General features: G+C 48.9%; 1 protein-coding gene across 8 annotated transcripts in view; it reads left to right on the top strand.

Moving 5' to 3' along the window:
• The window catches only part of LOC124222387 (nucleolysin TIAR), a 376,350-nt gene that overhangs the window by 332,778 nt on the left and 25,977 nt on the right, over nucleotides 1-17,595 (top strand). For all 8 annotated transcript variants that reach the window (XM_046633280.2, XM_069137358.1, XM_069137359.1 and 5 more), the window contains 2 exons: nucleotides 1,797-1,872; nucleotides 7,619-7,721. In XM_046633280.2, coding sequence (XP_046489236.2) covers nucleotides 1,797-1,872; nucleotides 7,619-7,721 — 179 coding nt within the window. The remainder of the gene's footprint in view (nucleotides 1-1,796; nucleotides 1,873-7,618; nucleotides 7,722-17,595) is intronic.

Here is a 17,595-nt window from a genome sequence, read left to right as displayed (position 1 = left end):
GGATGCTTATCGCCCAGCGCTGCGAAACGACCGAGCTGGGAAAAGGGGCTGGGGGCCCCATGAATTTGCGCTAGGAAATCACCCGGCGACGTCCCAGCGCTTCCACGGCGGTAAAGACCATTCCACTCGAGATGGAACTCCGGGAACTGGGGACACGGGTCACCAACTTCCGCAATTCAAGGCCGAGTTGTTCCCGAGTTGAGTCGCTTTTGCAAATTACGTTGCGATTCGCAAATTTCACACGCGGAATTCTCCAGGCGAAGAATTTTAACTGAAGACATCAAGTCGTTACACCCCGACGAATATATCTGCGCAAACGTCGCGCCGTTTCGAACCCAGTTCTACGTCCTTCCGATAACGATGACTGCGATTCTTTGGAAATTCGACAATCGAATTTTGCACGACTGGCGAAAGTCACGTAAGAAATAGTCTGACTAATGAAGGAAGTTGGGTTGTTTGCGCGAGAGTTCGAAGATCGGTCGAGGCCATATCGCGAATAATTCGACTTCCGGAAAGCGCGTTGATAGCTCTGAGATTAGTTTGTACCTACCGGAACACTGTATACTCGCTTAACACTGCATTGCTTCTATAGTTCTGAAATATACCCGCTTAGGCATATTACAGAGGGTTGGGGGTAACAGGTGTTGACTGAATAAGTTGGCGAGATATTTTCAACGAGATGTAGAGAGGAAGCGGAACACCCGCGGAGAGCCGAAATATTATTGGCACCAAGTTCACCGGCTTATACATACATGCGAAGAAGTTCCCATGAAACTTTCAGCTACGCAGCGAGCACCTACCGCTGCGAATAATCAATGTTACCGTACCGGAGAACACGGGTTTCCATAACCCACGCAGAAGGTTCGGTCAAACTTTTGACGAAGAGTGAATAACGCGTGGAAAGCACGCGTGGTTAATCGCATTCACAGCGGTCGCGTATTGGCAAACTAGAAAGCAGAGGCGAAATCAGGATCGGTAGGGCTGCTAACCGTGGATCCTCTTTAGAATAACGTCACGAATAACCAATCTTCAATCTTCCCAGAAAAGAACTCGACGAGTCTCGATGGAATTGTTCCGCTCGGTCATAAAACAGTGCAATAGATGGGGAAGCATCAGTTGGCATTTCGAAAGAGAGGTAGGTAGGTAGGTAGGTAGGTACTGTTTTGTTGGGAGGATTGGCGACGCCGATGCGCGTCCCGAGCGCTGAAACCCGGAAGATCGGGTTAGAGACGGGTCGACAATTAACGGAGCTTTACGTCCCATCAAGATCTCGGAGAGGCTCCTTCAATCGCGCCAAATGTATTGGTTTTTTTACGAGACCCATGCTCGGCATCGCTCCGACCAGGCAGCGGAGCGGTCTAGCTTCGGGCAAGGGGTAGCCGCCCCGGAGAAATTGCCAGAGTTACCGCTTGTTCCCGATCGGATCGATTTAACGATGGCGATCGGGAGACCGTGTGGCTTTCCCCCCAGTCGCATGCCGAGACCAAGCCTGCTCTAGTGTCGCTCGATCTACGTACAGAGTCGTCCATTACCTGCCCAACTTCAATTGCGGGCGTTGAGGAAAGCCGGGCTGTGTACAAGGGTGTAAAAGTAAATTTCAAGCGGTTGTAAAACGCGCGTCGTTCGGTGCTTCGAGCTTGAAGAAGAAAGGCTGGTCGTCGATGCGCGAGGAACAAGGAAGCACCGTCCGTTTCGAAACTCTGTTTATTGCGGAATGGAACAATAATAGATAGGAGCGAAAGAGAACATTTTCAATGAGGTGATTAATAATCGTTGAACTTTTATTTGTGTTACAGAGACTGCAGAGTGGTAAGGGATCCCCAGACGCTAAAGTCGAAAGGATATGGATTCGTCTCGTTCGTTAAAAAAGCGGTGAGTAAAGTAAATAATTGAGTAAGCGGTGAAGCGGGATTGAGAAATCAAACGTTGGGGAGTCGATTTGACGTCGATCTCGGGGGTGGAAACCCGGATCGATTCGCCCCTTCACCCGCTTCCCCTCTATCTCTCTCTCTCTATCTCTCTATCTTTCTATCCTTCGCTCGGTCTCTTCACCCCCTTCTCACTTCAGCGTCGTCCGCCTTAGCAGATCTGCGTAATTGTTACACGGCGGTTGGATCCCGGCTTGTTCGGAGCTGTGCGTCCCACTTTGACTCGCGTCTTAAATTGGCCGCGAGCTGACACGCGGTTATCCGAGACAAGAATCGGCGAACCGAATACCGCGCTGTATTTCCCTCAAACACCGAAGGTTTTCCTCCGTACAAATGGAGGCCCGTTAATTTCTCGTTATTGGCTCTGTTACCGAGTTAAGATCTCATGAATTTTCATAGTACACTTCAGATCTGAAAGCTCCGAGTACCTATCCACCTCCTAGACTCGACGGGGACTAGTGTTGGCTGTTCAACTAGACTTGTTTCAACATTTTCATCTGCCTCGTACCCACGCTGAAGAGGACTGTTCATCAGCTCGGCGATCCATCCCACTTTATCCGTACATTTTCACGGCACCGTATCGCGATCCGTGTTCAATTTCGAAAGAAACTGGAGAGGAAAGGAGCCGACTGTTCGGTATTTCTATTTTTGAAGAATCTACCGAACGATCTCATCCGTTTCTCAACAACTGATCCATTCCGTGATTAATACTAAAAATTGCCATAAGCCACTGCAGTTTTTAAAAACGAAGCATCCCTAACATTCTTCATAGATCGGAAATTGACCACATTTGTTAAAAATACGTTACCAAAACGGTCTCTCTTTGTATTAATCAGCCGCATGGTCCAAAGGTACATCGGTCGGATTTTCCGGTCACGAGTGTCAAATCTCGATCGATCGCCACTAAGCAGATTCACATCCGAATACATCAATGGGCCCAAACCAAAGGTTCCGCAAAAGCTATCCGCGGCCGTAACAAGCTGATTTTCCGTTGCGACGACTTGAGGTGCAGGACGAGGAGTCTGGCATGATCATACAACTATTATTACGGTGTCGTTAACATGGCCGTTTTATCATCGCCATCTTTAACTAGGAGGGACAAGGTGCATTTGGTGGGTAATATCAGGATCCGAGCCAGTGTCGCGCGTTAAGCTCCCTTCCTCCCTGGCCCATTAAGTATTACCACGGAGCTGTTCGTCCTCCGTTCCGATCGCCCGACTTCCAATCGAAACTTGGCTTTATATTTTACAACGCCATTCTCCGAGATGGCATTATCTCTTAGGTTTTATTAGCCCGGTCCCCCTTGCGGGAGCTTCTTCTCGCTCTCCCATTTCGCGGCCAAAAATCCGCGACGTAAATCACCGCAGATCTACAGCTGCCACCCGGAGTGAGGGGGCGGCGTCTCTCACCCGTTTTCCACCCCTTTTACCCCTGGGGTTTGCACCCTGGGTCGACACGGCGCGGGGCTACCGCGAGTCTGCGGTCTGTGCAGATACTATTACCGCTCCGTGGAAGACGTCTCGTCTCGTCTCGTCTCGTCCGTTTTAATGCCCTATCGATCTGGCCCACTGGCATCTGCACCAGCCCCGAGATTACCAGCACCGGCAGGACTACCGGCGTCGTAGCAGACACCGCTTCTTGGACGCTGCTTCGTCCCAAGCGGCGAAAACGTCGGCGAGCCTCCTCCTTCGCCGATGCTCATTCGGCTTCCGTATAACATCGCGAAACTGCGGACGTGCCTCACGTGCGGTTCAAAGTCGGATGGATCCTCTCTCTCTCTCGCTCTCTCGGCTCGATCATGTTATACCTGCGGCTCCTTTAACCGCTTCACCGATACCCGCTCATTGTTAACCAGCTCATCTCAAACGCTCCGCCGTCCGCGCGATCCCGGGAGAGACGGCTGATCCTGCTGTTCCCATTAATGTGCAAGCGTTTCTTTTTTCCCTCTACTTTTTTATTTTACTTCTTATACTTCTCCCGGTGGCATGAGGTAATCCCTCGTGAACGGTGAAAGAAGATATTGAAGCGAACGTGCTTTCATTCGGACAATTATTATACTTATCATGGTTTCTAGGTCAGAGGAGCTATTCAAACTTAAAACTTTAAGAGAATTCTTTAAAGCGCGGTAGCGTTCCCTCCCCCCGTGATTTGAGAAATTACAATTCACCGACCGGTAGGTATAAAAGGTAGGTGCGTAGGTGTCCGGAGACACTTGGCGAATCTTCAATTTCAAAAGGCTACTTCGGTTCTCTCGATCACCGCCGTCACGGGCACATTTTAAGAGGAAAAATTCGGCCCGCCGTAACTTCTGGTTCGACGTTCAACCCCTGAGCCTGGACTCACCTAGTAATTCCTTACGAGCCTGGCGCGAGGATCCGCTCGCAGTCCGTCGTGGCGAGGTTTTACAGTTGCCAGGCATTCGGAGCCTGGGCTGCAGGAGGGTTCGGTTTAAATGAAACTTGATTCGTCGGCAGGGACAGGAGGTCGGCAGTCGCTCCGGGATCGATCGCACCATAACGGATCGGCCTTGCCGCGCGCTCTGCTCCGTCCGCGAACGATCTTAAAGGGGATCCCGAGCGGTGGGACCCGGTTTAGCGGAATCGCCCGTCCTCTATAATTTTTTAAATCGAATCCGAGACCGGAGAAATTTCCTAAAAAGTTTTATACCCCGTCCCGCGCGTCTAGCTACGGCAAAAAGCTCGCTCCTCTCCGGCTTAAATCCGCCCGAGCTTTTCCCTCGGGATCTATATGCGTATACCTATAGGTATACTATCTATATATATGTATGTATGTATATACATATATACTACTCGGAATATAAGTATGCCTAATTGGCTCAGTCACTTCTTCGGTCGCGGCTCTGTAGATATACCAAGTGAATTACGAGAAATTACTCGTTCCGGGAAACGGGATTCCCCGCATCCGCAGGATTACTCCATTCTCGTTTTTTTTTTTCCTGGAAATGTAGAGGAAAAGATAGAGAGGAAGAGAGAGAGAAAGAGAGAGATGAGAAATTCAGAACTCAGGTTACGTTAGGTACAATCCGCTAACTTGCGACAGTTGACAGAGGGAGCTCGAAGGTTGACCAATCGATGGCGAATCTTGACAGAATATTTTGGTTTGGGGGGGGGGGGGGGGGGGGGGGGTTTCCACCCTTATCTTTCACATCGAAAGGTGGCAATGAGCGAGCGAGACGGAGGCGAGCCTTACTCGGGATAACGGGATGGAGGGTGGAGGCAGAGCCGCGCTCTCGTTCGGTGTAGACAGGTGTATGCATGGCACGTCCATACGTGGCGCGGGGTGGGGGGGATGCACGTCCTCCTCGGGCGGCACAGCGCGGCGAGGGGCTCGTCGAGGTGGAAGTGGAAATGGAAGTGGAACTGGAAGTAGGAAGTAGAAGTAGAAGTGGTAAGCAGACGTAGAAGTGCAAGTAGAAGTAGAAGCGGAATATCGATTCGAGTCAAGAGGCTCGGTGCCGCGGCCCCCGGCTTCTCAGCTTTCGGCTATCCTATCTAGGCTAACCGCGGAAATACAGAGTCATAAGTCGGGATGGAAATTTGAATTGGAAAAATTTTATCCCGCGGGACGAAGAGCCGCATCCCCCCGTGCATGCAGGTGGTGTATGTGTAAGTTACGGGGGTGAGGGGGCCTCGGGTTGAGGCCCTTTTTTCAAACAGTGTAAACATTTTTGATGAGAAAAAGAAGAGAAAGGAATAATCGTGCGAGTGGGGTAGGGCGGGGAAAAAATTCACCGAATATATCTCGACGTCCCGAACGCTGCGTGGGCTTCGTTCCGCGGTATTGGATTGCCCGCTGTTACACAAACACCCCGAAGTTGATGCCCCGTGTTATGAGCCCCTCCGATTCATCCCCGCCAACGGCCGTATCGTCCCTGCTCCTCCGCGAAATGAGAATATTTTTCGTACATACGCCTGCCTCTTACGCAACTCGGCGTGACCGACCGAGAAAATAGAGACCCTTTCTTCTCGTAGGGAACGACCACGTGGACGCATCACCAGCCTTTGAGGGGTCCGTGTCAGAAAAATTAACTCCCATCTACTCGGGGCTGTGCAACCTTTCGGACGGATCACGTGGTCCGAGCAGTCTCGCTTCTGTCAAGATTCTTATTTCGATCGAGAAATAAGACGAAGACTGGCTACTTGTCGTATATGTATATTTTCGGAAGTAGGTAGATGGTTGAGAAGTTTTATTTGATCCTAGAGCCGCAGCTCCCTGCGGGATCAGTTTTCATTATTAAGAAAATGAATAAAGCAAGCGGCACGGAATTCATTCGGACTGTGGAATGGTGTAATTTCAGACGGTAGAAAGTTCCAGACATGTATTCCATGCACTGAGAATGATTTTTCGTACGTAGCTGTATTGCATCTTCGATGTCTCCAGGTACTCGAATCTTGCGGTTGACTTTGTCTATTGATTTGTATCACCTGGTCCGTTGGTTTGTTCCTCTTTGCATCGTCAATTTGAAACGAGTTTGAAGCATTTTTTCTTAGATCAAACAAGAGTAAATTGAAACTGTCATTGAGGGTGACGTTAAAGTTCGAACACAAAACCGATAATACGCTTTTCGCGTCGCCCGAATTGTAATTGAAGAGTATCGTCTTAACGCTAATCTTGCGGATGTTCACCAGTTTGGAATTTTCATCACGTTTGTATTTTCACAACCGCTTTAACGCGATGGAAAGTAAACAAGGCTGCGAAACTCGGTGGCTGTTGTCAGCACATGGGCGAAACAATTAGCTTGTATCTAAATTCCGTTGAGTCGGGTTTGAATCACTTTGAAATTGGCTTGAAGAATTCGTTCTTTCACCTTCTCCTTTTTCCTTGTTTACTCCGCGATTATCGTGGAGCGCGGCCAAAACGGAAAGGAAATATTGTCACCTCGTTGCGTACTTCCCCTTTAAATCGAGCCCGCCTCGCTGCCGCGTCGAGCAATTCCTTCCGCTCGAACTTGCCGGGATGATCTGATAATCTGCCGTTTGTCCGCGATTCCGCAAATCGGCCGCGAGTCTGGCCAGAACAGTACATAGCGATTAGTGCGACGGGTGGTGGGGCCAACTCGAGAAACCGCGGTCGTTTGGTGATTTGGGAACCGTTGCGTCGCGGCGTCGCGCGTCGCCTCGAAGACGCCGGAAGAACGGTTCAAGGACTCCTTCCTGGGGATTAAGTATATCTCGGTGGTGGAAGCCGGTTTCTTGTCGCGAGGACGCCGTGATCCGATCTCGTTTCAGATACACATACACGTACAGTCGTACCAACTCGCGACGCTCTCAACCTCGGAGCTAGAAACGGAGAGAATTGAAACGCGCTACTCACTTTTGTTATTGGGTTACACTGTTAAAATTTCTCTATGAAACTTCCTGCACTATATTGGAAGTTTCATTGGTATTCGGAACGGTGAATTCCCCATACGTTCGCTCTTTAATCGATTTGCAAAGAGTACAATAAATTCAAATTACTTTTTTATGTTTTTTGTTACAAATATTAGTAAAACCAACAAACATTTTTATCGTAAATTCAAGGTGAATGTGTATTAATTCACGTCGCTACACCGAATTCGACAACAGTTTTTTACGGCAAATTTGTAGTAAATTGACAATAATTTACAACGGTGTTAGCAATGACTTTGTTACTTGCGTCACGGTTGTTTCATTGGTTTCTATGCTTTGCAGGAGGCGGAGAGCGCCATCGGTGCCATGAACGGTCAGTGGCTTGGGAGTCGCAGCATCCGCACCAACTGGGCGACCCGCAAACCACCGGCGCCAAAGTCTGAAGGTAGGATTATCGAACGAATTCAATTGTCTAAATGAACCCCCTCGATTCCCGTGCTCCTTTAGTACATGTGCAACACCTCGAGTCTTGGCTGTTTGCCCGTTAGTATAATAATTCACCGTATGATTTCTTCCTTGTTCCTGTTGAGTTTTTTTTTTTTCTCTCGTTTTTCGACTTTTGTTACTATTGTGAATTCTTAACAATTATTCAAACAATATTTGTGAAAGCTGTTATTTTCATGCGATCAGTTATAAGTTTCTTTGCGATACGGTAATGCCCGAACGTTATATTGTGGCACGTCAAACTGAATCACTCCAACGTTTCTAAGTTCATAAGAAAAAGATATTAATATCGTGATAAACCCGTTTAAGCGAAGTTTCGCTATTAAAAGTAGAAACGGAACGTTCCCTTTCATTTTAAAGATTTATATTCAAGGGACACGTCATTGTTCAGGGTGCCTGGTTTGGATCAGAAATTTCTCTTTCCTGCCCACCAAGGCCATTTTTAGACAGGTAGTCTAAATGAATGTAAAAAATGATGTTTGTGTGGATATTCGGATGTATTTTTATAGTTTTACAAAGGTGAAGTTCTGCAAGTTTACGTATTTTTTGCCACCGTAACGGACTAGTATTTTTGATGGATTACGTAGGCAATGTCGCCTTGACGTTCTTTTCGATGCTGTTACTTTCTTTGAAACTATTGGATTTTCTTGCAGACGACTCGTGCGGGGATGGTAAGGCACGCGATTGTAAGAATTGGTTAATCCCTCCTTGCAAGGGGTGATTAAGAATTATTTTCTCATGACCACCACGTTCCCACGAGTCCTGCATCGTCAGTCGAACTCTTGAAGGACCTCAAAGGTCCTTCTGGTTAATGTCTAGAATGACAAATGGCAAACCCAACAGGCCAGTCGTACCGTAAAACACCCAGGCTGCTCATAACTTAGTCTAGCTCTGTACAATCTCAAAAATAACTTACGGTTAATATTGTGTTAGAAAATCCAAATTAGTTAGATAAAAAACAAAATTCGGATTATAATATAAAGAAACGCGGCTTGGCGCAGAACATCGTTGAAACTCCTAACATGATCTTATCTTTCCTAATATCACTAAATAAGAATCCCGATACTATAATGTTTGTTTCATTACAATGATCACTTGCGGAATTTGTGAGTAATTTTTATCTCGCTATAAAAACTGTGATGCTAGAAGATTGTATCGAAAGAAACACTTTAATGAAAATTTTTCAGTGATTGTTACATTCGGAACGTAGACAATTCATTGGTGCACGAACCGTTTATACTTTCGATAAGAATTACCGCGACGATGGACTTCGCGTTGTTGCGTCAAGAAGACAACCACCTTGCAGTTACAGTGGCGTGTCCCTCTTAAAGGTGAGAAGTCGATACGAAGTCTCGTCGTTTCAAGCCGAAGCGCCACGGTGATGTAACCCTGAAAAAATGAACCATACACAGCCACCCATTAATTCGCTGAGTCAACGTTGGGCTGATTACGATATTTCGCAGAAATCCATCAGACATCAGACGTCAAAACTTTACTCAATTCGGGAATACAGAATGGTAGACGAACCAATTCGCACATACCAATACCAGAGTGGCTTTCTGTTGATAACTTACACTAGGAAAGCACGCAATTCACACATCGCGTCATGTAGTGTCACAGCGATATGAAGACGCGTCAAGGAGTTAAGACTTGTACCAGATGAGTTCCACTTTTCCTGACTCGTTATACAGCCACCCCTCAACCCTGTCTGACACTTCGTGTCTAATACCTTCCGCGAAATCTTGATCCTCCATCTTCGGGGTCGGAGGTAAAAAGAAACGATGGTGCAGAGCAAAAAACAAAAAAAAAAAAAAATTAGCGAACCTTGAGAACAACACTGCGATTGCGTGAACGTGGCGGAAAGTGCGAGTGGCAGATGTGCATGGGAAATGGTTAAAGAACGTAAACTTCCGTGATGGTCGGAGTCTATCGCGGTTTAAGGAGAATATACACGGCGATACCCATCCGTAGAGGTGTCACTTGGAAACTAGTTCCTCTTGACGCAGTCTTCTCCGGGTCTTCGTAAGGGTATATAATGAAGGGGCTTTCACGGGGTGAGTTGAGGAAGACGAAGGCGCGAGAGGAGAGCAAGACGAAGGATGGCCGGGACGCGGTGGAAGGGGGTTAAGCACGAATCCAATTCAAGTTACAAACTAAACGCATAATGAGCTTAGAGGTAGCGCCCAGAGCCAAGTAAGTATTATTATATTATCATAAGCGGCTCTCCTCATCTCCCCCTCCGTTTCGCCCCCGTCACCCGCAACTAACTAATTTGATTCCACCAGTCTTTAATTAGTATTCGACGCGACGCTCCCGAGGATAACTTTTTCGCAAAGCCACTCCCCCCCCCCCCCCCCCCCCCCACCCTCACCCCGTCTAGTCCAGCTCGACTCACCGTGGAAGATTGATTCGCGGCCTGCACCCACCTGCAGCGCGACGCCACGCGGGGCCGCCAAGGTCGTCGGCTCTCCCTCGCTCTCTCGCGTTTTTTTTTTATCTCTCTTTTTCAACCCCGTTACCGGTGCACAGTACGTCATTTTTCACCGCGTTACCCGAGCATTATTCCCCCGTTACTCGAGCGTTTCCTTTTCAGATTTGAATTTCAGAATAATTTACCTTGCCGCCCCCGACGTCTAGGCATACCCACGTGTACGTAATGTGTATGCGTATGTGTGTAGATATGTGTGTATGTAGCAACTCTGGCGAAAAACTAGAGGCATATTCGCCACGAGGTTCTTAAGGGTAGCGGGTTAATATTTTACACCACTAGAAAATACGCCCGGGCTTCGTCCCGCGATTTTTCAACCGAATCACCCGGCCCCCCGCATCGACCTTCTTCATACGCGACCCGGGGGTCCCCGGCCCCCTCGGATCCCAGGATCGATCAACCGCGATGACAATGAACGGAGGAAAGCCGCGGGGCTCTTCAACCCCGGGATCCCACGAACCCGAGTCCTATTCACCTCTTTAACCGACAGTAATGTGTCGGTTATCGGCGAAGAGATAGGCGCTGAAACGATCGACGGGAATGATTTATTTCTCGTTGTTTAGTTAGTGAAAGCGGAGAGGAGAGCAGACTTGGTCGCGTAAGGTTCGGGAGCATAAAATATAAATAATAGTAAAGGGAAGACAGCGCGAAGCGAGAAATAATGATAACCAAGGGTATGTGTATTTAGAAAGGTCCTTATTTGGGGTGTTGACGAATTTTTTCCGCGCCACCCCGCGAATCAACTTCAAATAATTCAAAAATAATTTCCTATTTTTTTAGATTCTTACCCGAACTCTAAAATATTTCGCTTTGTGATCGAAGTTTCTTATGGGAATAAATAATAAATAATCCTCGAAAGCTGACTTCTTTTTATTTAGAGGAAGTACAATTCGTCTGGATTAGCTGATACGATAATGTGTATTTTTTTCAGATAGTAACACTAGTGCTCACTAAGACCTCGCAGTTACAGATTCAAGAAACTTCGATAGCAAAATAAAAATTTGAAACAATTAGGCAATTGTTTTTGAATAATTTGATGTTGATTTGGAGACTGGGGCGAAAAAAATTTGTCAACATCCTAAATGAGGACCATACGGTAAATGCGTGTATCGAAAAAGCTCGACAATCACTTAGCGAATGGTGGAAGTAACCCCCTCAGTTATCGACCATAATATTTCACCCTCTGTGGAGACAGTTTCAACCCTGGTTACACTCGTGTATCCAACTTCCACTCGATACGACTAGGTTTCCATTCTAATTGGCCGGCAGGCGGCCGGCTGGTCGATCGTTCGCAGGGTTGCACACCTACGTCTGCATGCGTGGCCTCTTTTCCTTGTGTCGGTAGTTTCGCACCCCCGGAGTAATTCGCACGCCGCAACGAAACACCTTCGCCTTTACAAAGGTAGAACGTGCGTGGGGTCCGCAGGACGACGATTGCGAAGAGAGAAAATAGAACGGAAAACCGAGACAAAGTTCGGGCGTGAAATGCAACTTGTTGCCAAAACTTATCAACAATTCGTAGTGTGAACGGTCTGTTGGGGATTTTCGTGTTCCACTACCCGTTTTCATCCCACTTTATACTTCTACACAATCTCCGACTCGCGAGAAGCGCGTTTTGCCACTCGATCCAAGGACAATTGTCATCTATGGACAGGAACGGAGGATCGTTCGAAAAATTTTTCACGCTGCCACGTGCTCGCAGCCGATCAACCCACGCGTCCGCATCGCGCGTTCTACGGAACAAGTCCGCATCATCGGGAAGGCGAGCGAGCGAGGCGGTCGATGCGCAACTCAAGCGGAACGCACAAAGCGGCCTAGAGCTACTCGACTTATCTTGAATGATGTATACCTAGCCGATTACCAGGCTTTGTTACGCCCGTGTTTACCGGGGTAAGTGTCGAGCCGTGTCAGAATCCCCTGTGTAAATGCGTATCACGTCACACGTGGCGCATGCAGATTATGCAGTCGGACTCCGTCTGCCGACGTCGCGCCTCACGGCCTATCGACTGGTTCCAGGTACACGTCACCTTCAGCCGTCGGCGACCCTTCGTCCTTCGCGTCTCGACGCCGCCGACCGACGCGTGCGTCAACACCGCCAAGCTGCCCTCTTCAAGTCCGCATCACTTTGTCAGATTCGCCTTATCGCACGGCCGGCCATCTCGTGTCCTTCACGCTGTTAACCGCCGCGATAACCGCGTGCAGGATAAAACCAGCTCTGGTAACGATCGTCTCGCGAGGGCGCTTTCGGAAGCACCCGATTCACGCGAGTCGTCTCCTGCCTTTTCGACGCTGATCGTTTCAAGGTCGAGTTGACACTCGTGCAACCGGGCCAGTCGAGGCGGTAGAGGTGCTCTGCCTGCACCTCCAAGGCACGCGAAAACCCCGCGGTTCGGCCACGCGGCGTATCGATTGTCGACCCCGGATCAAACGGCTCGCTGACACCCGTGTAATTACGACTGATTGATTGAGACGGCTTAATCTTGAATCTAGAACCTGGGAACCCCCTTACTCGGCTGCGTTAATCCTCTGGCAAAGAGACTTCTTGCTTGCTCGAAGAAATTCCGCAGATCTTTGCGACCTTTGGATGAAATTACTCGGCATACTTACAATTATACGCCGTATTCAATTAACGCGATGCGTGCACTCCTCGAACATTTACTTATGCGTATTCTGGTATCGAAGGTGATCGAATTCCGCGGTTGGCGCAAAGTCTTTCTTCGTTCTACCGGAATCGATGCTTACGAGAAAAAAGGCAATCGCTGGCTTACCGAAATCTGTAATTCTTTTTTACAATACAACCACGAGCGATAGGAACCGGAATCGCAGCTTTCCTGCAAGATTAAAGGTCAACAATCGGCTTCCGGTATCTTTGGTACCAGCGTGAAAATAACCCCAGGAACCAGAGTCAGACCCAAGATGCGTGCGACTTCAAGGGGGTTAAAACATCGGTAAACAGTTACTCGGAATGATAAAATAACGTCGGAAAATTCCGACGACTGAGACACCTATTACCTGCGTATAAACCTTGGGCTATTCGGGAAACGTATTATTTTCGGCTCAAGAGCAGCGCCACAATTGCAGATTATTATCGATATAAGTGGGAAAATTTTGAGGTTCGCTATTTTATTCTTCTTCTCTCGTGCGCGATTCTTGTTCCTTGCGGTGAAGTCTGGAATGAAACTGAAAACGAACGAAGCGGGCGATGAAATAAAACCGAGTCCCTGTAGGCGTGGATTTATATCGTGGTTTCTTGAAGAATATAACATAATTCCTAACCCAGGCGGCAGCGCCGCGCCGGTTGCCCCGAGGCCTTCATCCGCCTTATCCGGGGCTAAATTTGAACATTCGCGAAACTTTTTATCGGGCGATAAGCGCGCTTACGACCCCGCAGGTAGGTGCGGGTAGGTATTACTGTCAGTCACGACGGCAAGAGCTTCGAAGCCCGTAAGCTATACCTTTGTAAAAAGCTCCGGCTCTGTTATACGTATGCCTGTGTACCTTACGTATATGCATGCACGCGTGAATTATGTAATTCCCTCATTTCCCTCGGACAACTTCTACGCCTGTGTAATTATTCCCGCTTCCTTCTTTCCCTTCCGCGACTCGCTGCGGAACCCCCGGTACTTCGCGATACTTCACCCTTCGCGCACGAACATAGATCCGAGATCGTTGCACAGTCTCGATGAGATAGCCACGCCACTGGATCGCAGTGATCGGTTATTATCAGCGGATGGTGAATTCTGGGAGACATTTCGCAAGAATTCAGGAAATAGACCAACGGTTTCTGAGTTGTACCGGACCAAGGTACGAAGAAGCGTTACGGGCATAAACAATTCTGATGAACTCTGAAATTCTTTGAAACAGTTCTGCCGTCATTTGGATACCATTCGTTCGGAAAAAAAGTATAATCTGGATTTTACACCAGTCGTGGTGACTGTATGGACAGCACGTTCTTCTAGTCAAATCTGCATGAATTTTGGTAGATCTGTTCAGATCTCGTCGCTCAACTGCTGTACATTTAACTCCAAAAAATTCCACTTCATACGTTCACCACAGGAGTTGTAAGATCTAGAATATTTTTCCTTCCGTGTTAATGTATTTTTCCGCTTATTCAACCCATCCACTTCCATCTCCTAGCTTAGTTTCAATCGTACCTGCGGAAAACATACCTAACGCGTTACGTACAAATTTTCAGTCCATTTATTCTGAAATCGAAATTGTTACATCTTATTCGTATATACTTCGTCAGCTGTCTCGCCGGTTTTCCGGCAAATCGACGAACCGAGCCTTGCAACTGTAGAGCCAACGGAGGGTTGGATCGGAGGGGGTAGTTCGATGCCGGCGCGTCGTTCCGGGATAATTAACTCCGCCACCGCAGCGACGATGTCTCTGGGATAGCGACGTACGTCGGCGGGTACATTTGGGTTACGGATACTCCGTAAGCCAGACTCTGCAGCTTGCAGATACACGCGCCTGCCCTTCGTTTCGTACCTCGCCCTCAGCGCCGTGCCGAGTGAGAGCGAGAGTGCAAGCGAGAGTGAGAAAGACTCGGCACCCGCCTCGTGATAATTATGGCTATACCGTGATCATTGTTCGCCGTCGTCGCCCGGCCTGGGTTACCGCCTCCCGGTGCAAAGTTGGCCAAAGCTCGGGGGTGGAAGCGGATAACGCGCAATCGTTACGGAGGAACCGGCTTTGGGCCTACCGCGGTCCCCGTCCCGCAATGAAATTAGGCAAATTATATTAAATTAAGGGTCTTACGCAACGGAAAGCGACGACCCCGCCACCTGCTCGGTGCCAAGTCCTCTTTCCTTTCCCCCCTCCCTCTTTCTCTCTCTGCCTACCACCCTTTATCCCGCTCTCGCTTCTAGTTCCTCTCCTCGCAGCTAGCGGGAAACTCGAACTTAGGAACTCGTTCAGTCGCGAGCTTGTCGTCATCGTCAGCCGAGAGTTGGCCCGAGTGTATTGTTTATTCGCGTTCAATTTTCCATCGGTGTGCGCTTGTTGAGCGCACACACGTGAGAAGCGGGAGACGTAATCGGCAAAGTTTTCGTCACCGGGGCTTGAGGCGGGGACGAAGCCGGAGGCGGGGGTGGACAGACGCGCAACCCACCCCCGGCTAGCTGACGTCGGAGGCTAACTCGATCGGACCGAATTCCGGAAATCTAATTTCGGCCTAATTCGTTGACTCTCATCACGGTCCCCGGATCGAGTTTTTTCGAGACTTGCGATTTGGCGGGTCTCGCTTTAACGCGAAGCGGCGATAATCGTCCGGCTTCCTGCTTCCCCTTGTTATATCTATAACGCGGGTTGAGAAGTATAGCACAAAAACAATAGTCGTAGTTGAAACAGCGACGACAACACTGGCGAAAAATGTGGGGGGTGGCCGAACTGCGCGAGCTTTCAACGTCCCCGCACGCGGAGGCTTCGAGCGGCGTTCGTAAACATTGAACGCTTCCCCCGGGATGAAAAGTAACTCGGTCAAGAGGACGAGCTGGCGAAAAGGACTCCGTTGCGACGCTGTTTACCGGGGTCAAAGGGGACTGGAGGAGGATGAGGATGAGGATGAGGAAGAGACGGAGGCGGAAGCGGCAATACTTTTACGAGTTTCGTGTTTTTGCGTAGTTGGTACCAGGCGGCTCGTTTGTTCCAAGTACGTTACGGAGGGCCGACTAGCTCCCGTCGTTAATATCCCTCCATCGTCGGCATTATTGCAGGCATGACACCACTCCGCGAGACTTGGAATAATTAGCCCGGCACACGGCACGCGGTTCCCAGGGGCGTCCAACCCTTCGCCGTTCCGTTCCTCTCCCGAAATTGATCCTCTGCGCGCCTTCTCTCACCTCCTCTCTCTCTCTCTCTCTCTCTCTCTCTCTCGAATATCCTCACCAGTCTGTTAAAAGGCGCCCGAGCCACTCAGCCGCGTAGCCGGGGGGCGCCTCCGCTGCTGGACACGGGGTGCAGCCACCCGCGACGAGAAGCATTCGGAAGCTCGGGAGAGAAGCCCGGTCGAGAATCGACGGTATAAATCCATAGAGCCGACGCCTCCTGACCTCCCCTCCCCCTCGACATCGACGGTAGGCTTACGGCGGGGCGCCCCATTCACCATCGAGTGCCGAACGTTGTTCTCCGTCGCGAGGGCTTTTTAGACATCGTCTCCGACCCCCGGCTGTGGCGATCAGTCCGTTCGTAAAGGGGTCGGGGGGAAAGGAAAGGAGAATGGCGACACGCGTGACCACCCTCTGTTTATTTTCCCCGTCGCGTCGGGAGAAAAAGGATGGTGATAAAAATTGCACGGGCTTTTCATAGTTTTATTCTTTTCCTCCGCACCCTCGTTGGACGTGTATATTTGTATACGTACGGTTAAAAATATCACGTTTGGAATATTATTCTCCGAGTTGCATGTCTCGGTAAAAATTTATTATTCAAAAATTTTACCTCAGTTTGATATATCGTGCGCGATATCGGAGAAAATATTTCGGAACGGAAACGTTTGTATTGACTATAGAATATCAACGTCCTCCGAGTATGAATAACCTTGTCACGGTCTATTTGACTGTTATAGAAAACGGCTTGTGTGCCTTGATGTATCAAATCAGGCCTGCGTACGTGGAAATACGAACACAACACAGAGTTGCGGAGGGGACATCGAAGGCAACCCCTTTATTGAGGGCGCCAATCTATTAGGAAAGTGGAAGGGTGAATATATGCCCCAATTTATGCCGAGACCACAAATCTTTGCTGCAGGTAGTGCGGAGAGTTGGAGAGAGAGAGAGAGAAAGTCCTTCGCCCCGATAATACAGGGTGTACTTCGCTGTACGTATAGAGATTCACGCTGAGGGCTTCACCGAGTGAAATTTTTCCTCGGTATTTTTCCTCTTTTCCCAGTCGTCATAGCGCCGGGAACCGGGAACCGGGAACTCGAGCCACGCGTGAAAGAATTTCGGACTAGGAATGAAGCGGCCGTTATCCAGGTTCGCGCGAGGGGTGGAAAAGATTTATGCGACACAGGCACAGCCCGACACCCCAAGAGATATTTTAGAATCCATCTTTTTACGTGCCACCTAAGTCACGCCCGGGATGTTTGATGAAAGGCACCTATTTTGTCAAATCATTCTCCAACTGACAATATGTCAAACGTTTTCTTCCTTCTTTTATCCCTTCTTATCCTACGCCTCTTCGTCGCGTAAGCATTTTCGATATTACCGGCAACGTTTTAACCAAATTGCTGACGAATTGGTCGTCGCACGTTTCACCTGCTTCGCGTCGACTCTCCATCTTTCTCTCTCTCTCTCTCTCTCTCACTTTCGTAGCGTCGTACATATTC

This window comes from Neodiprion pinetum, chromosome 6 (genome assembly GCF_021155775.2).
Source record: "Neodiprion pinetum isolate iyNeoPine1 chromosome 6, iyNeoPine1.2, whole genome shotgun sequence".
Classification (NCBI taxonomy): Eukaryota; Metazoa; Arthropoda; class Insecta; order Hymenoptera; family Diprionidae; genus Neodiprion; species Neodiprion pinetum.
This window is presented reverse-complemented; position numbering and strand designations above follow the sequence as displayed.